At 37.5% G+C, this 24,628-nt stretch overlaps 1 protein-coding gene across 3 annotated transcripts in view; it reads right to left on the reverse strand.

Moving 5' to 3' along the window:
* The window catches only part of LAMA2 (laminin subunit alpha 2), a 452,538-nt gene that overhangs the window by 213,264 nt on the left and 214,646 nt on the right, over positions 1-24,628 (reverse strand). For all 3 annotated transcript variants that reach the window (XM_023759137.1, XM_014461101.2, XM_014461100.2), the window contains exons 13-14: positions 2,804-2,914; positions 1,112-1,323 (exon numbers count right to left, since the gene is read on the reverse strand). In XM_023759137.1, coding sequence (XP_023614905.1) covers positions 1,112-1,323; positions 2,804-2,914 — 323 coding nt within the window. The remainder of the gene's footprint in view (positions 1-1,111; positions 1,324-2,803; positions 2,915-24,628) is intronic.

Raw genomic sequence — 24,628 nt, forward strand, 5'->3', positions numbered from 1 at the left:
CTTTGATGATGGGTATGCCAAGTTGTCAGTTTGGGGTCCAATTTGATCATTTAACTTAATCTGATTTAAAAAGGTAGTTGCCATGATAGCTTGTTATTTGTTATTAGAGTAGAAAAGGAGAAAGAACGGAGCTCATTCAGACACAGGTGAAGTTTAATTTTGTCAGGCAAATGTCATTGTCTTGCAAACGAAAAGCATAGCAGCCTACAGTAAGTCAGACATGGGCACGTTTGGTTCACATCAGGGAGTTCTCTCTTTAAGGAAAACAAATGGAGGACAAAAAAGGAACTAACTTTTGAAGGGTTCTAGGCAATGAGCACTTTACATAATCATCACATAATTTTCACAATGACCCTGAAAGGTGGGCACCGTTATCTCCACTTTATACCTGAGGAAATCAAGTTTCCACAAGGACCAATCACTTGCCAAAGGCCACACATATAATCATCAATTGAGTTTATTGAATTCCTAGTCTGGTTGGCTCCAAAGCCCTTCCTCTTTCCTTTATACCATGCAGCCTTTATAGTCTTATAGTGTTTTATAAAGAGACTTGGGGCTATTTAAATGAAGGTGCTTATATTTCTTATTATAAACTATACTAGAGGCCCGATGCATGAAATTTGTGCAAGAGTAGGCCTTCCTTCCCCAGGCTGCCAGCACCGGATTCCCTCTGGCACCTGGGACTGGGATTTCCCTAGCAGGCCCGGCTTCGTCGGGAAGGTCATCTGGTCTAATTAGCTTATTGCACTTTTATTATTATAGATACTGCCCTGGCTGGTGCGCTAGGTGGTTAGAGAATTGGCCTCCAAAACAAAGGGTCTTGGGTTTGATTTCAGTCAAGGGCATGTACCTAGGTTGCGGGTTTGATCCCTGGCCCCGGTTATTAATGTTTCTCTCTATCTCTTCCTCCCCCTCTTCTCTCCCTTCCACTCTCTCTAAATATCAACAGACATTTTTTAGCTTTAATAGAAACACTTTTAAGAATACCAGTGCTCCATTATTATCTACTAACTGAAGACAACAAACCCCAGACATCTTCAAAGTCACTCTTCTAACAGGCATGCCCCAAGGAAAATGTGCAAACACTGGAAGATGCAGTTCTTGAGTTTACCTGTAGATGGCATCCACCCCAAGGCTGTCTGTGATTTGTATGAGGATTCGCTTTAAATCCACAAGCACTGTCATAAACTCTTTTCTACTGACTGGAAAATCTGTGCCATGTATGGTAAATGAGTCTTCTTTGAGTGACAATGCATGAATATGGTCTTCAGATGGTCGCAGTTCCACCTCCTCTTGGGCTGTGCTGATTCTCAAGTCTTTTCCCTAAAGGGAAAAAGAAAGTCTTAAAGAGTAAAACTGAAAAGAGAGTATAAAAGGGTACAAAGTGTCTGCATTTGACTTCTCCACTTTGTGGATTATCCTCAGTAGGTTTTTAACTTCAGGTTGGCTTTCCCTGTCATTCAGCATATCTCTAGGCAGAGAAGGCAATTTAAATAATAGCTCAAACCAGATGCATTGCAAAGTATAAGCTTCTTGGTTATGCATGACCTTGCTCCCCCCACCCCAATAACTAAAGCAATAGACACCTGGACACTCACACATGTATGTGATTACAAATCCTTTGTGTTTACACCAGTGCATAAGAATTGTATATTTCAAATATATTATTTTATAGGGAATGTGGGTTGTATTTGAAAATAGGAAAAAAAACTTCAAATAGTATATTAAGCTATTGTTTTCAAGGGCATTTCTACATTGAAAAAAACAAACAAATAAGAAAAACCCTGCATTCTCATATTCACAATAGGGTCATGGCATCATAATAATAGGGAGTATATTGACTGAGCTATGACATTTAGATTACCTTTCTTATCTTAGTTCATTCATATTCATGACACATAATTTCTCACCATTTTACATTTATAGAACCCTTTTATCTCAAAGGCATTCCAAAGTATACTTCTAGTTTCATAGACACACACACACACACACACACACACACACACACACACACGATAAGAACAACAGAGCCCGGGGCTAAATCAACCTTGACCCATTCAGGATCATAAATGTGCATGCAGGTGTGTGCCTTTGACTATTTGTGAGTGTTGGAGGGAGGGGTATGAGAAAGGGCAGGAGAAGGCCTTCAAGCTTCCAACATTTTAGAATTGCCCATGGCCCTCCGAATCCTGAAAGCAGCTTCTCCCATATCTTTCTTACCTAAAATAGGAATTTTGAAGTAAAAATTTAATAACACCTAAATAAATACGTTTTCTTTTTCATTTGCTTCTGCCTCATAAAGTAAAACAGATTCTACTTGGAAGCAAGGGGAGATGGAAAATACACAACCATGCAAATCAGCATTTGCCCAAACATGTTCATCATACTTATTTCCTTGGAAACATGGTCATTATGTTTTTAATTTAAATTTTAGGTCAGGTCTAAAGGTCTCCTTTATCACTAGAACCCAATGAATACACTCAGCCTCAGAGTGAAACGTGAGGCTGACATAGAAACAAATGTCCAAGACGTAACATTCTTCTATCATAGTATATAAATTGATGTTAAAGCAACCAAGTAAGGAATAACCTCAAATTACGTCTATAATAATAAAAACATAATATGCTAATTAGACTGGACGTCATTCCAGACATTCTTCTGGACGAAGCCGCGGCAGTAGGGGCCGAGGCAGAGGTGGCAGCAGCGGCAGGTGGGGGCCAAGCCCCTTGCACAAATTTTGTGCATCAGGCCTCTAGTAAGAGCATAAAACAGTTGAACATGAATGACCGTTTCCATACTCTACCTCTAAGATAATCATAAGCTGGAGTACGCGTGCTGTTTCTTCTTCGTCGTCGTCTTCTTCTTCAAGGTCATATGATATGGTAAATGTCAATTGTCCTCCAGCCGCTGTGAGCTATAAGAGAGGAGATATGTAATCATTACAGGACAGGAGATGGGCTGTTATATCATATTTTGCTTATCATTTTAAAACAATTTTATTGTTTTAGAGGGCAGGATTTGGAAGAAGCAGAAATCCCGAGAGTGCAGAGTAAGAATGACAGACATTTCTTTAGAAGTAACCTTTATACGAACCTTAGCAATCAAGGGCGAGCCTGACACAAATATCAATTCAGGTATTATTTTCCCCAGTATCGCAGACTTGCAGAAATACATTAGGTTCCAAGAAACCAAACACGGCCCCTCCTGTCAGTTTCTGAGTCTATAGCTTGAGCTTTACAATTTCCAAACAGAAAAGGATCTTTGTCAAAATGGGGAGATGTCTAGCCATCCAGGGGGTCACTCACTTTCTGTGGGTCTAAATGCTTTCAACAAAGACATCACTCCGCTTGACAGGCACTTTACATAGACTATAAGCTAAGGTGAGAAATTCTGTTGGTCAAAGAAAAATAAAAGAGTAGCATCAAATTTTATAGTATGTATGATAAAATTTCTTCAAAACTCCCAAAGAAAATACATTTTCCTGTGTAACATCAAATATGCTTAGTTTGAATGAATGTCATCCCTTTTCAAAAAACAAACTACTTTTCTTCCAATATGCCTGCTAAGCCCCATACAGTGTACGCTTGAAGTTTACATCTCCTGACATTGACAGTAACCTTGGAAGCTCAAAAGTTTTCAACATTTGCCGAAACCGGTTTGGCTCAGTGGATAAAGTGTCAGCTTGCGGACTGAAAGATCCCAGGTTCGATTCCGGTCAAGGGCATGTACCTGGGTTGCGGGCACATCCCCAGTAGGAGATGTGCAGGAGGCAGCTGATTGATGTTTCTAACTCTCTATCTCTCTCCCTTCCTCTCTGTAAAAAATCAATAAAATATATTTAAAAAAAAAAGTTTTCAACATTATAGATTTATGTCCCAATATCCTTCCCAAACTCAATCCCTAGCTCCTACTAGGTATTTTATCAATTTAGAAAATTCTAGAGAGTTCAGTCCTCTTTGAAATATATAAAGTGTCCTTTTTTTGCTGCCTTTCTGGACTCCTCGCATGGAGAAAATATCTGGCTGATTTTGAACAAGCGTGCTATGTGGTATTGTGGATGCTTATCCTAAAAGAAACAAAATCCTTTTACATAGATTCACCCCTCATTACTCACAATAATGCCAAGTGCTCTAGTCCAGGCAGATATTTATTGTTTTATATGTGAGGAGACATTAGAGGAAGGCTATTTCTCAGTGGCGCTGGGGACTAAAAGTTTTCTGAATTTTAGTTCCTTACAGAGCTCCATGTAATGAGCTCTTAGAAGACATTGCAGAGCTTCAATTTAAAAACCTTGCTTCATCAGCCACAGTGAGCTCTGTGGGATTCCCCGAGGTTCCTCCTCCTCCATCCAATGCATCACGGGAAGGGCTTTGTGATCAGGCTCTGCCCTGAGAGGCCACAGAGAGCCCAGGCTGCAGAGCTGGGTCTCTGCTCGGCAGCATGGAGGAGACAGCGGAATACAAATCATCAGCTTTGCTTTATGAATAACTTTATTTACAGTGCTGGAGTGGAATTTTTTAAAAGGACTACAGCATTTGCATTGACTCTGTCACTCAAGCTCCAATGTTGATTCCTTATAAATGATCTTGCTTTCCTATCATGTGGATCAATAATAATATAAAGCATGAACTAAGGGTAAGATTAATTCAATCTATTCTCCTGAGGACTTAGAATAATAATAGTAATAAGAATTAAAAATTGCCTTTTCACTCATATTTCATAAAGCATTCCCCCCAATTCTTTTAAGCATCTTTGATGCTCATACTGGAAGCAGTTTTTGTATCATCTAACAATTTTCATGATTGAATTCATTCTTCTTCCACCTAAATTACTAGAATGGGGAAAACAGACAATTTTTTGAAAGATGCACACCATTCCCAGACTTTTTTTCTCAAGCCACAAGTATGCATTTCTATATTAGAATCATTATCTTTTTTATTCAGCTTAGAGGTAAATATTTATGTTCACCTCTATATAACTATTTAGTCAAATACTTAAGTAATTAAAAAAATAATTGCTTAAGATATCATCCTGAAATTTAGAGGTTGTATCCCTAGAAATAATTACTTACTCTCTGTTAAATTCCTTTGCCTCTGTTTTCCCTTTAACTCCATAATTTCTTCATAGGCAATAAAAGCAAGCATTTTGGGGGGTGTTTTTTCAGGTAATATGTCTTCCCCAATGAGTATACATCATTGTATGAAATCCTTTGTAACAAGTCAGTTATAAGACAATACCTCTTTTCTGAGGGATAGTGATTTTTTTTTTGGTGGCGGTAGGGGGGAGACAAACAACTTTGAGAATATTCAGTGTCAACTGTCCCTTTGTATAGCTCTGGATGAAGAATCCTCTGCCTCTCCTTCTCCATGGACCTCTGACTCCACCTCCCAAATGCCACCTTTGCTGGCCTCCATGTCCTTGCCTCCCCCTCTAGGTATTGCCTGTGGTTATGTATTAGTTTCACTGTCAAACTCTGTGATATGGGGTATTACACTCATTTTCTTCATTCCCACCCATTCACCTTTTCTTATTTTATCTACTGCAACCTGTCTTTCATGCCTAGTACTCCATTAAAATGCTCATTGAAAGGTCATTTATTAACTCTATCTAGCAACTACTAATGGGCCTTTCATTCAGTTTTATTCTTAATCTTTATGTGACATGTTCTTGAGATTCCTGGCTCCTTTGTCTTCTACTGCATTAAACTATCCTGAGACTCCTTCCTCACCCTGATTATACCCCCATTTCATTTATAAATACATTTTCTTTCTTATTCTGTACTCATTGTACAGATGTCTCTAAGACTCTTGCTTCCTTTTAGCTATCCTTTCTTATTGATTTTTTTATTCCTCTCATCGATTAAACTATATCTACACCTGGTTCCTCAATCTACTATATGTTCCATCTTTTGCTGTGTCCCTATATTAGTTTGCTTATTCTTCCATAACAAGTACCAGAGACTGGTGGCTTAAATAATAGAAATCAGAGATCAAGGTATCAGCAGGGTAGGTTTCTTTTGAGGCCTCTCACATTGGCATAGAAATGGCAGTCTTGACCCTGTGTCCTCAAATGCTCTTCCTCTGTATTTGTCTGTGTGGTAATTTCCCCTTCTTATAAGGACACCAGAATGTTGAATTAGGACCCTCCTAATGACCTCACTTTAATGTAATTACCTCTTTAAAGAACCTTTCTCCAAATGCTGTCACAGTCTGAGATTCTGGGGGTTAGAACTTCAACATATAAATTTATGGATAAATACAATTCAGCCTTTAACAGTTCTATATTGAGTGATTGTTCAATAATGTCTCAAACACTCAGCGTACTCAAAGCTAATCTCATTATCTGGATCTTCCTAGAAAACAAACTTGATTATTTTCCCCAACTTCCATGATCTGATCAAGCCAATTGCTTTATTTCTCTATTTCGAATTGGAAACCATAGGTGCAATACAATATTATCTTCACTTTGTTATTTATATCAGATTACTTCCTCAATCCTATTCTCTTGAAATGCTTCTTATCGAACTTTCTATTTCCTTTTGCCACATCACATTTACTAGGCCCCCATCAAGCTTTGGACTCAATTCTCTGACTTCAGTCTTCTTGTTGAGGAATGTTTTATTATTATTACTTCTGTTTTTATACTTCCCTAATGAAGAACCTCCAGTAGCCTGGGATCTATAATATAATTCAACTTCCTGTGCAGTGTAAATACCCTCTATGACCTATGCAGCCCCTTGTTCACAACAGTGAACTCACCAAGGCACTGTGGGATACTGTAAATGTTCAAAGGAAATACAGCAGAACTCTATCTGTTAGACACCACACAAACAACTAGTCAAGTTAGTTCCTAATTTTAACATTAGATAATGCTATATTCCTTTTAAGAATGTTCTCGGAATTTTGAGCTGTTTTATTTATTATGGAATGATAATAAACTAATTATTCCCATAGCATTCTGATTTTTCAATATATTTTTATTTTTTCAGAGAGAAAGGAAAGAGAGAGAGATAGAAACATCAATATGAGAGATAATCATTGATCAGCTGCCTCCTGCATGCCCTCTACTGGGGATAGAGCTGGCAAGCCAGGAATGTGCCCTTGACCAGAATTGAAATCAGGACCCTTCAGTCCACAGACTGGTGTTCTATCCACTAAACCAAACCAGCTAGAGCTAGCATTTTGACTATTTAAATGCTATTCTTTGCCCAGCTGATGTCCCACTGGTCAGAAATTGAGGGAGAAAAAAAGGTTTTCTAGTAATATAGTAATATTCCCAAAGTCTACTGAGGCGTCAGTGGCAACCATAACAGATAAGAGAGCTACGTTTGGTAGAGCTCTGTATAAACCAACTTAGCCATTAACATTGAAGAAGTCTAACAATATAGCACATAACAGTAGTGTATGTGCAGTACATATAACTTTAATTTCCCACAATTTTGGACTTTGTAGACTCAATTTATTAATATTATCAGTGAGACTTTCAACTTCCTTCCTTTGGGGGACAACATTGATTACTGTAGTTTTACAGAGCACTGCATGTACAGCCAATAGAACATTTCATTTTCTCCTGCTATTTTGAAACTAAACTGTCGTCATTCTATTGGCTAGAGAAATATGGTCTTCCCCAAGTAAAAGTAAGTGGAATTCCAGGTCCCTTTAAGGCAATCCTTACATTTACTGGATAGATTAGACTATATTTACCAGAGATGAAAGTTGTATTCCTTTTCAATACAAAGAGAAAGTGCATTTAATGAGAATAGTTCATTCTAAAGGGTCCCCAAGGACCCAGCCTTCTACGTTTCTCCTTACATCAAGCAGAATTCTTTTCAGAGGGATTCATATATCAAATTGAGAAGACACTGCAGGGAAAGTAGCAGCACCCATTCATTCCTGCAGATGGTTCAGAGCTAAGCCGTTCACTATCCCAATCCTCAATTTACTCCATTAAGAAAAGAGCAATACAAGTAGCTGTTTCCCATGAGTACCTGTTTAATTCTACCTTCAGGGGAAAGAAACAGCTTGTTTGCACGTAACATTATAGTTACTGTGCAATATATCACCTAATGTCACACGTAATAATGTAGTGTGCATGTGGCACATTGCATTAAAGATTCAATGAGGCAGAAAAGTTTTCCCTCATGATTGGAAAAGGCAAAAGGTAATTCATAAAACCAAGCTTTATAAAAGTACTTAGAATTAGGCTACTTGTGCTCTAGCCTCTCTCTTTTTTTCCTGCCAATCTCAAGAAACATGAATTGAAGGGGAAGGATGAGTGATCGATGGAGGACAATATATCTGGGGGGAAAATCTTTTTTATAAAAAAAAAAGCCTGGAATATTTGGTTCTCTGATGTCAGGACATCACCACTCTTACTGCACTAAATGGGGTATAAAACCTCATATTTGCTTTTGCTTACCAGAGTAAATATTTCAGGGGGAATATACTAAAATCAAATGAGAAAAAGGCTACATAATATTGAGCCAGATAAATGAAACGTATCTGTCAATTTCAATTTAGCATCACAAACAGAGCAAGTGATTCCCTTCTTTAGATTCCAAAGCCCCAGAGCCTTAAACTCTGAAAAGATGACCCTCCCACATAAGTGTTTATTAATGCATCTATTCATGGAGCTCTCTTTTAACATAGAAACAGCATTCCATTTCAGGTCATGCTTTCCTATACATTTATAACACTGAAATAGCATGTTTCTCTTCTTTCAAAGCTTGATAACTATTTGAATAGAACAGATGCAAGGAGATGTTGAATTAGTGAATAGGCAGGATTTACATGGGAGGTCTTAAAGTTCTATCACTTTTAATGCATAGAAAATGGACTGGGAGTTGTAGGTGTCAAACAGACAATGCATTCTAGAAATGTTGATTTGGAAGGTGAGAGATTCCTTATAGTACAGGGATAGAAAGAAAATTTTGAAGAACTCAACTGCTTGCCTGCCTTCATATCTCCCTTTCTTCTTTTTTTTTCCCTCCCTGCTTTTCCTTGTTTTCTTTCCTTCCTTTTGCTCACTTTTTTTCTTCCTCTATTTCCTCCTCCTCCTCTATCTTTTCCTCCTCCTTCTTTTCTTTCTTTTTGGTATTCTAAGTAGAGTTTTGACAGTATTTACTTTGCAATAACAACAATGTCCTTTTCACAATGCAACTATTAGGACTAAGTTGAGGAAAGGGCTATCTTTGGGATTTTTTCCCTTTTAGATTTGGCCACGTCTAATCTGACACGGTTATATTGCATTCTTTTGTATTTTGTATCATCTGAATTTCATAAGTATCCAAAGTAGTGATGGAAATTATGAATGTGACGGGGCCAAGGCCAGAGTTTTGTGGCAGCCAGCCTTTCAGTGTAACACTAACTGACCAATCAGTGTCCTTGCAGCCTGGTCCTCCTGCTGATGAAATTTCTCAACCTTATTTATTCTTCCTAACTTTCACCATGACTTTTCAAATCCTCACAACTGACCTTCTAGCCAATATTTATATGTAATGATTCTTACTGAAAGTGCCAAGAGATACCCTTTACAGTGTTTTGATTGGCAGAACGAAAACAAAAGTCATTGTGAGAGACATATCTAGGGAATTGAGAAGTCAACATGAGTTACCAATATACATTTTTGTTTAAATCAATTATTTATTCTCATGAATCACACCAACCTAAAACTTCAGCATAAGTTTTCTATCTCCAATTATACTCTCCCCATGGTCAGTTATGGTTCATAGCAAATGGAATTACAAGGGTTTGATCAGATAAGAATGTTTCCGGCCTTGACGGGTTTGGCTCAGTGGAGGGAGCATTGGCCTGCGGACTGAGGGGTCCCAGGTTCAATCCCGGTCAAGGGCGTGTGCCTTGGTTGCGGGCACATCCCCGGTGGGGGGTGAGCAGGAGGCAGCTGATCGATGTTTCTCTCTCATCAATGCTTCTAGCTCTCTATCCTTTCCCTTCATCTCTGTAAAAAATTCAATGGAATATATTTTTTAAAAAAATTATTAAAAAAAAGAATGTTTCCGGTTGCAACAGAAAATCAGACAATGAGAACTTCTCACCAATAAGTGGTCCAGAGGTAGACAGATTAAATTTTAAGATACAACAAAAGAAATTTTTTTCCTATTTCATGTATTTTTTACAAACACTAAGATCCTTCTGGGGCACTTAAGTATATAAACACCCCATGAATAGATTTGCTAAAAAGAAGATGAGAAAGTGCTTGAAAGTAGAACATCCCACACAATAAGTTAGTATTTAGTGTTTTGTTGTGGGTCTTCTGACTTAGAGAACTGTGTGCTACTCTGTGACTTGCATGATCAAGTATTGAGTTGAAATAGTACAGTCGCACTCAGCCAGTGTGGCTCAGTAGTTGAGTGTTGACCTATGAACCAGGAAGTCACGGTTCAATTCCTGGTCAGGGCACATGCCTGGTTGCAGGCTCAATCCCCAGTAGGGGGCATACAGGAGGCAGCCGATCAATGATTGTCTCTCATCATTGATTCTATTTCTCCCTCCCTCTCCCTTCCTCTCTCTGAAATCAATTAAAAATAACATCAAAAAAAACCCCACACAGTACAATCTCAACAGATGTGAGTAAATGGTAGCAGCCAAATTCTCAGAACTGCTATTTGTTATCAAGCCCAGACTCAAAAACAGGGTCTTTGCAACAGCTGTTTCTCTTCTGTTTACTAACTTATGTTTAGATAGAACATTCCATTACTACTTTTGCTGAGGGTTGTATTGATTTATGTGCAAATATTCAGCACAAATAACACATGTATACTTAATTAAACAATGATCTAATCAAATCATAAATTACGATTTTATATATGCATATGTTTCTTATCGACCAGAACTTAAAATTGTTTAAGTTCTCTGCCAAAAATAAAAGAAAACTGCATGTTCATGATATGTCATATTGATGATTAAAATAACGGGACACATTTTAATCCAAGTTCCATTAAGTTAAAGAGAAACAGACTTAACTATTTTCTCATTAATGACAAGTGAATAAAAACAAAATATATTATCCTTGTGGGAAATTTATGAGGACACTGTAAAAAGAGATACCAGCATTGTTATTTTCTATTTGAATGAGAATTTTAACTAACCTTTCTCTTACTGCTTAATTATTTTGCCTTAGAAAGATATTCATTACTTGGGGTAGAATGCAGCTAGTGTATAGCCTTTCCTTCTCTTACTGCAAAAAGTAGGGAAAAGAGTGTGAAAAGCAGAGTTCTTTTCTTGGCCGGAGGCAATTCTCAATGTTTATACCCTTAAGGATACTGAATATGACTGGAAGAGCTGTATGTTTAAATGAGTCAGTTAATTTCAGTTTTCATTATTTAAATAAAGGATAGTTTGTAATAGCAGTCAACTATTTTCCACAAAAGCAGCAGCCAGAACACCAAACTTGGGATACCATTTTGATTTGATGCTAATGGACCTGCCACTATTCCTTTTTTTCTCTCCTCTCACTCATGAACTCTGCATGTGATTCTTGATTACAGCAGTGGAAGCTGGCTGTGCATTTCAGAAGAAAAAATTCCCAAACGTACAATAGAAACTAAGTCTCACCCCAGAAGAGAATCAACAGGCCAATTAATTATTGCATAATGAACAGATAAAGAGTTGTGTTTGTTTTCTGACATGTCTATTAATACAGAAATCACATATAAAACCCACAAAAGATGAAGCTCATACCTGAAGACTTTCTAGACCTGAATTTGGATTGTGTTTCTGCCTTTAAATGATTTATGTTTTTCAGAGTCTGAGTTAATTTTCACTAAAATGAACTGAATTGCACTGAGGCTGAAATGAGAAAATACACATAAAATTCCTCACCTAGTACCTAACTCATAGGATATCTATAATAATAAAAGCGTAATATACAAATGGACTGAACGACCGAAGAATGGAATGACCATCCAGACGACCTTCTGGACAAAGCCGGGGCTGTGAGGGCCAAGGCAGCCAGGGCTGCGAGGGCCAAGGCTTACTCTTTCACGAATTTCATGCATCGGGCCTCTAGTATTCAATAAATGTGGTACATTATACTGTTTTAATAAGGATCATTTGCAAACTTAAAATATCATACATGCTTCACACAAAACTAATCATAATGATATTTATTTCAAAATTCTAAATGCAGTTTAAAGTCTTAAGAGTTTCTGGAAGAGATCACAGTGGTGGAAAAATTCACATCTTATTCGTGTTTTAATGCTTCCCTGTGGTACTTTGCACAAGCATCTTACAAATAAATAGTACATGCTGCATAAACATCTGCTGAGTGTTAATCAAATTCAACACTATATATTATTTCAATGAATTATAGATGAAGAAGGCATAAAAACCTGGGGCAAATTTGTCCCACCCCTATGAAATACTTTGCGGTTTTATTAAAATGGGTCTTGATTGGCTTTTTCTGTTCTTACTTTAAAAACAGCCCAAAGGAGGTATGTCTAGTTGAGCTTTTCAGTTATTTGAATTTACTACAGGAAATTACTGTACTGCTGACTGGCAAATCACAAATTTGTTTGTTTGAAATTAAGAAACCTTTAGCATTTGGAAATTTAGCTCTGCAGTTAAAAGATAAACTCAATTTCTAAGTCATTTAGACATTTGTACACATAAAGCAACTATAAGTCATTACTTTTTGCGAGTTTCTATATGCTAGAATAATTGCGTTAATTCCAGCACCCACTAATACATATTTTATGACATAAGTACATTTTCAATATGTTCTATTGGCAAATGACATACTCTCTATATTAAGAGGACACCTAGCACACAGATGAAAGAAAACAATGGTCCCATTGTGATCAGAACATGACACTACCATTTAAGAGAGTAGTTGACAAAATAGAGTTCATCCATAGAGATGTGACCAGATTGTTGACGGCTGTAAAAGCTGAGCAAGAGGTTTTGGAAAGAACATGGAAATATTTCACTTTAAAAAGAGAAGAGTTAGGGAAAACATATTGTTTTCTTCAAGCATCTGAAAGCCTATCTTTGGTCCAGCTGTCGCAGAGAAGCCAAGCCTCAAGGCTAGGCTTCTCCACTCCGGCCACAGTGAGGTTTGGCTTCTCCGCTCCAGCCAGTGGAGAAGCCAAGCCTCTTCAGTCTTCAGTCTTCAGTTGTCTTCAATCTTCGCTCGGGCCAGAGCCTTCAGTTTTCGCTCTGCGCCTACATATGCAAATTAACCCGCCATCTTTGTTGGGTTAATTTCCATACTAATCCTGATTGGTGGGTGGGTATGGCAGAGTGACAACCAATTTACATATTTCTCTTCTTTTAGTCTAGATTACTATATTGTATAGATGAAGAAATTGAGGTTTTTTTCCTCCTCTCTAGGTTGTGATGTCACCTGCGGTTCAGGAAGATGCAGTTCAAACCCAGAGAGATTAACTCCCAGGTGCTGAACACAGTGCTGGCCTGGCTGGGGGTGGAGGAGGAGGCTCTGAGCTCTGGGCCCAGGCCTGCCTGCTGCTATTTTCACTCTTCAGGAAGAAACACATTAAAGAACTGAAGGGACAAGCAGTCAGTCCTAAAGTGTACTTCATGAAGCAGACCACTGGGAACTCCTGCGGTATCATCAGACTTATACGTGCAGTGGCCAATATTTGTGATTTAAGTGCTAAAAAAATGACCCTGGGAAGCAATCAGAAAAAAGAAAATGCTTTAAAAATATATTTAGAGGGACCTAGTAACTAAAACTAGGGTAGCCACCTAACATAATGTATAATCTAGGGGGGCTCTTATAAGTCTTAGATATAGTAGATTTGTGTATTTTTAACTTTTCCCACACATGGCTGTCATTTTCTTACTCTAACATGTTACAGTTTTCCAATAGATGAAAGTGAAGCACCTTGAGGAAGAGCTATCCTAGATAATAAAAGCGTAATATGCAAATCAACTGAACAGTGGACCGACGGGTCTCTATGACGCGCACTGACAACCAGGGGTCAGACGCTTAACACAGGAGCTGCCCCTGGCATGTAGGCCCCAGGCCAGCCAAGCTGGGTGCCAGCGGGGGCCCCCCAATCACCCCGCCAGTTGCCCTGCAGATTGGCCCTGATCACTGGCCAGGCCTAGGGACCCTACCCATGCATGAATTTTGTGCATCGGGCCTCTAGTACAATATATAAAAGCCTAATATTCTAATTGTCTGCTCATCCATTCTACCAATCAAAACATAATATGCTAATGATATGCTAAGGCTGCTCAACTGCTCGCTATGATGTGCACTGACCACCAGGGGGCAGATACTCCAACTGCTAGGTTAGCTTGTTGCTGGGGTCCGGCTGATTGGGACTGAGCAAGACGGGCAGGACACACCCTGGAGCCCTCCCGTGGTCTCTCCCTGGCTGGCCAACCTCCTGGGTCCCTCCCGGCCCCAATAGTGCACCGGTTGGGTCCGTCGGCCTGGCCTGTGCCCTAGAGCCGGTTTCGGCCCAATCCCGCAGGCCAGGCCGAAGGACCCCACTGGTGCACAAATTCATGCACCGAGCCTCTAGTATATATATAAATAAAGAGAGAGGGGGGTTTTGGGAAGAGTGACGCAGAGAAAATACAAAGAAAAGGGAATCAGGAGACTGAGTGTTAACCAACCCTGCTCAAACTAGACATGTAATTTTACAAATGTTTCTTTTTTAAGAAAAAAATTAAAACCAAGTGTAGAATATGGAAGTGAGAGCTGACATGATGGCTCCATTTGCACATTTCACACAAATATGACTGTGAACTAATATAAACCTCAGTGAGCTTTAAAGGCATCATCTCCACTGTAAACATTTCAATGATTTTCCTGCTTATTTTATTGTTATTCTGAGATACAAAGCTATATTTATTAACACATTTTGAAAACTATACATATGTACATATTTATTGTTTGACATCTTTATTGTTTGACATCTTTAGTTCTAAGATTCCCTCAGTTAAATTGCAATAGAAATGTGAAAACTATCAGAATATAAAACTTAAATTAAGTATTCAAGATTTCTTGCCCTAGCCAGTTGGGCTCTGTCAATGGAGCATCGGCCCATGGACTAAAGGGTCCTGGGTTCAATTCTGGTCAAGGGCATGTACCTCAGTTGCAGGCTCGGTCCCAGCTCCCGGTTGAGGTGCATGCAGGAGGCAACCAATTGGTGTCTCTCTCACATCAATGTTTCTCTCTCTCTCTCTTTTTCCCTCTTTCTTTCTTCTACTCTCTCTAAAAATCAATTGAAAAGTATCATTGGGTGAAGATTTAAAAAACAACAACAAGATCTCTTGTTTCAGTAGGGGAACTCTTCAAAATGCAGAAATTATTGCATTTCATTAAATACATCACACAGTGTTTTAGATATGTCTTCACTTCATTTATTTTATCTTTAATAGGTAAATCATTAGACTAAAATAGCCTCATCAGAATCTACAAATTTCATCAAATACATATTAGAAGCAGGTCAGAATTCAGCCTCCCTAGCTCAACAAACACACACAAAACCAGAAGTAAAACAAAACAAAACAAAAACTATGGTCAAAGTTTCAAAATAAAACTGAACATTTTTTATAAACTATACGAGTAAGTATTTTATTTTTCTACTAAGTTCCTCAATTCCCCAAAACCACAGGCACCCTTTCATAAGAAAGGGAGTACAAACAGTATTCTTTCTATTTTCTAAGAAAACAGAGTTCCTGCCATACAAAAACAGACCGACCCTCAGGACACTCCAAAGTTCCTGCTAAGAGTTCAAAGTGGTACATAAAAGCGTCCTATCAATCACAACATGAAACGCACACATTCTCACACTCTCACGGGGGAGCAATATTTATGTAGCTTTGGAGACTTATTTTCTTTTTTAAAAAATATTTTTTATTGACTTCAGAGAGGTAGGGAGAGGGAGAGAGAGAAACATCAATGATGTGAGAGAACCATTGATTGATCGGCTGCCTCCTGAACGCCTCACACTGGGGATTGAGCCCGCACCCGGGCATGTGCCCTGACTGGGAATTGAACCATGACCTCCTGGTTCATAGGTCAATGCTCAACCACTGAGCCATGCCGGCCCAGCAAGACTTGTTTTCCTCATGCACTTTCACATCAGCCCAGCACCTGTACACTTCTTGGGGAGGGGCAGCCTTCATGCATTCTATAAACTTTAACATATTGTATTGAATTTTGTAGTAGGTACTTTTATATACTATTTCTTTAAAGTTTTAAGATTTTGGTGGTTTTTTTTCTTCTCAAACATAACTAAACATCCCTCCCACACAGACCAGCTGTTTCTTCCTTAAAAGAAGGCAAGTAATTTAACATCATAAATACCAAATTGCATCTCAAGGTCACAGTCAAAAGCTCTTATGTTTCACTAATTTTCAAGGCACCTTGTCAGCCTTTCTCACTGAGCTACCATTCAGATGCTGGTATGTGGAAATGCATGGGAGGTGTCATCAGTTGAAACACAAGTCTATTCCCCGCTACTGGTGACTAATATAAAATATTTCCAACTAAACATGCAGTACCTCATATACTTTGTAAATGGCAACAGAAAAACGTCATAGGATTTCTGGTCCATTTAACGCTACTGCTCCTTCCACACAGAAGTCAACAAATGGGGTAGGAAGAATCTTTATCCACAGGAGCCAAAAAGAAGATGACTGCAACTTTCCTTACCTGGGTATCTAATAACATGGGATATACCTGTTACAGGCGGTCTGTTGACCATATGTACTAACAAGAGGCATACAAAAGAAAGAACAGCAAATTCCTAAGGGTTCCAGAAAATGTGAAAACCATGCTTATGAAAAGTTTATTTAATCCAGTGGGGTAGAGAAGACACAACTCCAGTAAACGTATCATTTAAATTAATTTATGTATATATATCATATATCCTCTTGAAGTTAGTCCACACCTGAACACTGAGACATAAAAATATTGACCTTTATTTCTCTTCTGAACCAAATCATTTATGTCAGTCATGTAATTCTTGGAAGTGATAGATTTAATTTAAAAATATTAGATATTTCTTAGAAATTCACTAAAAGTGGATAATAAAGAAAGCTTACATGTACCACCATCGGATCTTTAATAGTCCTTTCTTTAATGGTTAATAAGAAGTTTGATAATATGAACAACCTTCCATCATTTTAGAGTCTACAGCAATATTTCTCAAAGTAATCATGAATGAAGTTGAAAACCTTACTGATTTCATTTATTTCCTCACCTATCAAAGAACCATAGACATTTTTTTTAGCCTCAAAGCACTTATATTATCATTAAGAAAACGTGGGACCAGAGAATACCTACTATCTGCCCAAGGCCAAATTGCAAACAATGGCAGAGATCCTGGGTCCTGATGTTCAGTCCTAGGTCTCTACATGTGACCATTTGCTTAGGGAAACATGACTTACTTCATGATGTCCTAATAATTTTAAAATATGATTTACAACGGCTGAAAATTCCATTGAGTGTAGCTGTCTCTTTGTCCACTCTCTAGAATCCGGGTGAGTTTCTGACTGCTTTGACCATGCAATATTGTGTGCAGCTTCTGAGGTAAGGTCATAAAAAGGCCATCGAGCTTTTTGCCTTGTTTCCTGGGCACATATTCTATTGAAGCTCTGAGCTTCCATGAAGCAAGTCTCCCTACCCTGTGGTCACCATGCTTTGAGGAAACCCAAGCTACAGATATTGGTCAGGCATGGGGTGCTGGATGTCTGTCTCAGGTGAGTCCAGCCCCTGAGTTATAGCACTCCAGGCCCCAGATATGTATGTGGAGAAGCCTCCAGACTTTGAATTCACCCACAACAATTCAAATATTCCCGGTTGAAACCCAAGATATCGTGGAGCAATGACTACCCATCCCTGAAATACCTTATCCCAATTCCTTATTTGAAAAATTTGTTGGTGGATGGAAAGTAGTTTTACACTACTAATTTTGAAGTGGTTTGTCACTTAGCAAAGATAAGTAAAAAACTCTTTGATCCTTTTTTTCTCCCATATGGGTTCAGTACACTAGCTAATTTGATCAGTTCAGCAACTGCCTGTCAAAAGCTATGTTGTTTTATAGATTTACTTTTCTTACCTTAAATGATCTTTATTTGAGCATAACACTGTTTCATCTTTTCACATATTTTTTTATGAGAACACAATACAGTGGCTTTGTGCTATTGTTTTTTCTGGACAATTACATTTTAAAATTTTATGCATTCATTCATTACTAAATATTTTTTTGAATATATAATCCATGTTTTAAAAGTGGATAGATTTGAAAGATACAGAGATAAAGAGAATTTAAAAATTGCTCTCCAGAGGACTGGGGGGAGGGGGAGTTGGTCATTCGTCATAAAGTGTGCGATAACTATTATGTGTCATATTTTTTCTAGATTCTTAACTATTTGATTACTTTCTCCCCTTTTTCTTTTCCTCCTTTTCTCATTTATAATGAAAACATTTAGGACGTTAGATTTACTCCTGAATACTGCTGTCGCCTCACCTCAGAGTTCTGCTTTATGATACTTCATTTTTTATATACTACAGTTGTAACTTTAATTTCTCTTTGCCATAACAGTTATTATATAGCACACTCTTAAGTTTTTAAGTAGTTTATTTATTTATTATTTAAAACTTATACTTGACTACAACATGGTCAGAGAACAAAAACTAAACATTTTCTGGTTTTAGAATTTATATATGGTATGTGTACATAATGAGCGTATTTGTGTTGTTTGTCGTGAGACTAGTTTTTTAAATATTGCATTGGGATAGGTCCTGCTTATCACTATGAAATAAAGAGGGTTTTTAAGTATTATTTTTCATGTTTAAATCTTCAGTAAGATGTATTTGGTAGATGTTTACATTATCTTTCCTTACCTTTCAAAGACTGTTTCATATATTAAAGTCTACCATTACTGTAACTATTTGCTTGCAGATAGACATAAAAGTAGCAAGGAATATGCAGTGAGTATTCCTCAAACACAAGAAGAAATTCATGATATATTGGCATAGGTTTTAATTATAATAAAGACGGACTGGGGAGAACTAGTGGTATGAATCGTTTCATAGCTATCAGGCAGAATTTAGAACATTTCTAATTAGCAACTAATTCTAAGAAAATATACTAATAAGAAAAGTTTGCCTCCCAATTTAATCATGTAATTTAACATAATAAATTATGAATCAAATAATTAAACAACATAAAATAAGCAAGGAATTTCACTATTCAAAAAAGTGATCAAATCATATATTTTAAATACATTAAAAGTTCAAAAATAAGAGTAAAAAGAAAATCCAGGAAAAGTGTTCTTTATGCCAGGTAATTTGCATAATACATTTTTAACAAATTAATGCCATAATAGACATTTTTAGAGCTATACTATATTTAACTAATGAGAACTGAAGAAATGTTAATGTGTATCATAATCATCAGGCAAGCACATTCATCATTTTGTTAACTTTCTCTAATATCTTAATTTATATACCTGACATTCAAGAAAATTTGACCATTTTTCTGAACCAAATAAAATTCTGATGTAATTTTAGTTATTAGTAGGTAATTCAATAAGCATATTTTTACATATGACTTGGTGTTAAGCTTGCCTTTATGCAAAACAAATGTAAATCTAAAGATACAGCAAAGAGAATAACATATTTCTACTTTTGGTGTAATTTACAAAAATATAAATATCTTTTTTTATATAGCATTAGAAAGAAAAGCTTGTAGCTTCACTAATAGATGGGAATGGTAGGGTAAAGCAAAGCTTATTCTTTTGTGGAGGTGCTGACCATGCTCACAAAGAGCACCAAAGGGTCTCTGAATCTTGTTAAAGCTCATTGGCTCCTTACCATGACTTGATAAAAGTAAAAAAATAATAAATCAAAAATCCAAACCACTGGGTACCCTAGTGGCATAAAAACTGGGACAATCCCATTCCTTTTTTTTTTTTTTACAAACTCTATTCACCTAAATACCTAATGTTTATTTTGTTCTAGTTCAGGTGGTTCTAGGCTTCCCAGCCCCTGGAATTTCCTTGCTTGTCATTCATGCTAACATGAGCATTCAAGTATACAACATGCTCAGATGAGTCGATAAGTTCTTATGAAGGTTAGAATAATGAAATCACCTTTTTAACACTTCAGAGTTTTGTTTAAGATTTTACTTCCAGCTCTTTTAAATCATACATTTGTCTAAAAGCAACTACAGTAATAACTTAATTTAGTGCATTTCATTCACTCAGATACACGGCCACAACTTGTAGTAGGCTACTGAGATGAACTCAGTTGAATTCAGACATCCTTTTCTTTCCTATACAAAGTTCTTAAAGACACACAATCGATGATTAATTTTATGGCCCCTAGTATATAACTGAGGTGGTATAACATCGAATATTTAAAACACATTCTATGTAATTGAATTTTAGAAATAGCATAAAAGAACATACACAATTAAGAATGAGCATATTAACATTGACTTACATCAAAATGGCTTAATTTAAAAAATGCTGTTTGATTTTGTAACTGTTCATAAATTTATCCCCCCAAATAAACATTTTGTTACTTTAATAAAATTTACTCATTCAATTTAAGACATATTAATGTTAATGGATTTCTTGTTATAAAATAGCCCCAATATAACCTGTGAGTGGAGAAGAAATTCCATCATTACATTCTTTTTTCACCTTACCTCTCATTTTTGTTATACTTTGAACATCCTGACTCCTTGTTCTAAGTGAAAAGCGCAAAAAAAGTCAGCAAAACTAGGAGATTCTACATAATAAGAAACAGCTAGATGGGTATTTGGGGGGGTTTTCATGTTTATATGTGTGGCATTATGCATACTTCATTTTAAATGGCTGAATATTTGGACATTGATTACTTCCGGCCTTTATAATAAAAAATATAGCCTTTTGACAAAATACACATAATCCCAGCCCTCACAAACCTATGGATAGAAATGAAGTCCTACTGACATCAGTATCCAATAAGGATCATTCTTAAGCCGCTTTACATTCCCTAAGCAAATCTGTTCTGGTCCCTAATCAAGGTATTTTTTCATTCATCGGCTGCCCGTGTTCAGCGTGGGAAACCCAACTTCATGCAAAACTGCCCTCACCCCTCAGGATATAAACCTGTTCTTGGTCAGATGTGGGTAAAATGGCCTTTCCTCCATCCTGTGTCACAATTTGTCTCACATTTTTTTATAAAAACATCTCCCTTGCTTGCCATCCTCCTTCTTTTTGCCATGTATACTAACATATTTACAGGTTCTGGGGATTAGAACATGGACATATTTAAAGGGGTTACTACATATATCCATCAGTATAAATAAATTACTCAGGGGTCACCAGCTACCAGCTCTGCAAACAGACCCAGAATTCTAATTTGGAATCAGTTGCTGTGATAAAAATTTTAAAATAATAAAAATAGAACATTTTTGGAGAGAGGGGGTATAGAGAAGGTAAAAGGAGTTTGCATATATGGATTTTTTCCCTAAAATACAGGATGGCTGCAGTTTTCAGAGTGATAGAAATTAGCAGATTAAATCATCACACCCAGAAAAGGAAGGCTTGCATTCCATATGCTGACAGGTTTCTAACAGAACGGTAGCCCTGGCAGACACAGCTATAATAAGAGCATATATGTTCTCTATCTAGCCAATGCCATTCTGCTGAGTTTCAAGCAGGAAGAAGCTCAGATTTCCTTAGAATATAAATCATGTCAAAAGTAATAGTTAAGCTCCAAAATAAATTAAGGGAAACTTAAAGTGACTTTTCTAAGCCTAGCACATATAGACACAAATTAGGACCATATTGGACATATGCTGAATGGTGATAATATTCTGCCAAACCAGAAAATGCCTTCTTTAAATAGATAGCTATATTTTTCAGGTTAGTGAGCTTTGAGGAAAGAACATTGCATAATGCAGTTTCAATCAAGAGGACCTTAGTGACAACTATTATTTCTATATCATTTTTTTCCAATGAAGTTTGGAATTCCATCTATATTGTGTTGATATAGCAATGGTAACTACATAGAAGTAGAGGCCATCTATTCATGTATAAGTAGATGTCACTAAAATCTAATGACATGCTACTTCAGGAACTGAATTTTTTTTAAGTGGTTGAATCATTTTATGTATAAAATGTACTAACCAATATTTTGGAGAGCATATGTTCCACTGGCTTGCTTTTTTGCTAAAAAAAAGTCTAAACTCTCTATTTTAACCATAAATGTAAAAGTAAAGGAGAAGAAAGTTCATGGGAAGTTTGAGGAACTAAAGGACAAAGGAACAAAGTGTTTATGTCTGGGGAAATAAAGGTAGATGCTACCGTGCTTCCTTAGCAGCCTAAAACTCTTCCATGTCAACACATAGGGATGGAAAGTAAACAACTGTACTGTATGTAATATTGCAAAAACAGCCAACTCTAGGACATCACAATAAACACTAGAAATGCTTTAAAATGCATACACTTCTTTCGCAGAGAACATTTTGCCATCCAGCAGACTAAACAGCACTAAGTCAAACATTTAAATTAAAAGCCACAGCTGCCTAAATAGTATTGTATCTGTTTATTTTATTATCTTGAAAGGCAGCCGCTTCCTAAGCAAAAGCAAATTAAACTTAGTCAACAAACTTCTTTAATTTGATGGCATGAACTCTAAATTGATGTTTGAAAACAAGTGTCACGATTTTAACTTACCTTGACCGTAAAGTAAATAGTCTACTCTTTTTTTACATCTTGCACAGAAAAAATGGGAAGAGATCTGCAGCGGAAATCAGGGCGTCATAAATCTAACGTTAGCCTGGTCTCTGGAGAAGCCGTATATCTTTGTTTAAGTGACTTAATCTTTCATGGTCTGTTTCTACATTCCATTGCCTGTACTCTCAACATGCAAAACAGATAAAGGCACTGGTTTAAAGAGGGAAAGGGGCTCTCTATCTGCTCCATCCTACTTCCTGTGCTAGCACAGGAGGACCACACAGAACACAGTGTGAAAACCACTTAATAGAATACTGTTCCAGTTCTTTCCAGTTCTGAAATTCTTTGTTTCTATGTAAATATCCAAAATATCTTAGCTTCCTCCCAATTCACAAAGAACAAGACTTTTACCCAAACAATGCTGCTCAGGCTTATAAAATTTGAGGGCTGGAAAAGAATTTGGCAGACTATTTGGGTCGTCTGCCTCGCTCTGAATAGATGTGGCCTTAAATGATCCTAGAATTATTTTTTTAAAATATTTAGAAAATACAAACGGGCACTTCTGAAGAAATCCCAACCAAGCAATTTCTCTAAGGGTTCTTTTTGTTTTAAGGAGAATTCTACCTATAATGCCTCTTGTTCATCTTCTATGAAAACAGAGATAATTATTATTCACACAGAGCATCCATCTATTCGCTCAAAAGGAAATTATTAAGCTCCTGTGCTGTCCAGAAGAGTGCTAGGCCTTAGAAGTACAAAGCTGAACAGAACCCAGTTGCATTCGGGAAATCCCAGACCAGGGAGCACTGTTTCTGCAGGCTGGCCGGTGGGAGGTCTCAGGGGAAGAGCACAGGGGAGGCCTAACTCGGCTTGTTCTGGGAGATGGGGTAGTCAGAAAAGTTTCAAGACTACACGTTTTCAAGTTTCAAGTCAACATCATTTTGGAGGTTGAATAGAAGTTGCTCAGGAAAGGGGCAGAACAAATGTTCTCAGGCAAAAGGAAACTGTGAGGTAGGAATGTATGAGAGAGCATGAGATACTTATGGCTGGTCCTCAGAGATTTCACTGCACAAAGACAGTGGAATTTTAAACTGGGGACTGAGAACATCAAAGTTGAGCTTTATAAAGATCTTCCTCCATCAGGTATGTGAATAAAGTAATATTGGACTGGGGAGGTGGGAGGTAAAAGAAAGTTAGATGGCTTTTTATGAAACCTAGGTAAGAAATAGTGTTGGCCGAACACCAACTGCTCAGCAACTGGATGCATTCTATTTGCTTTGCTCTGACACATCCTCATTTGCTATGGCTGGACTTGTGTATCAACAACACCTCGAATACGGACTATAGCTGAGAAACATTTTTTTTCCTCAAGAGTCAAGCAGTCACTTTACCATACTTTTGCCATGTTATTATTTCATTGTTAGTCGTCAGCTGATGGTGTGATTCTATCTGGTGTTAGAATCATAAGGTTGCCATTTGCAGGAGACCTTCAAATTCATCTGGTCTGTTTTCATACCAGATTTCTTCAAAACCTACCACAAATGAGGCCGTGGGGAGACAATGCAGACAAGAACTCCCAGCCTAACAAGAACCAGCCCTGAAAGTCACTGGCTCACTTCCAGGCCTGCCTCCCGCTGTAACCACACTGGCCCCGTCGCCCACTGGAACCACTTTTCTTGTTTTTGCATGTTCTAATTAAGATTTCGTTTGTCATCTTCTCCCACGAAGAATTGAGGCCCATGAAGTTAAGGGTCTTGGCTGTACTTACATTTAAATAGTGGGTAGCAGAGCCCAAATTGCAAAACCGTTGACACATATACAGGAACCTCTTCTACAATCTGAAACTGGCCCAAACCCCCATGTAACATGCAGGCCCTGCCAAGAGTCTTTACTCCAGATATTAATTACAGTGCATTTTAGACTTATTTTTAAAAAGGCAACTTTCTAAGATT

This window comes from Myotis lucifugus, unplaced genomic scaffold (assembly GCF_000147115.1).
Source record: "Myotis lucifugus unplaced genomic scaffold, Myoluc2.0 scaffold_150, whole genome shotgun sequence".
NCBI lineage: Eukaryota > Metazoa > Chordata > Mammalia > Chiroptera > Vespertilionidae > Myotis > Myotis lucifugus.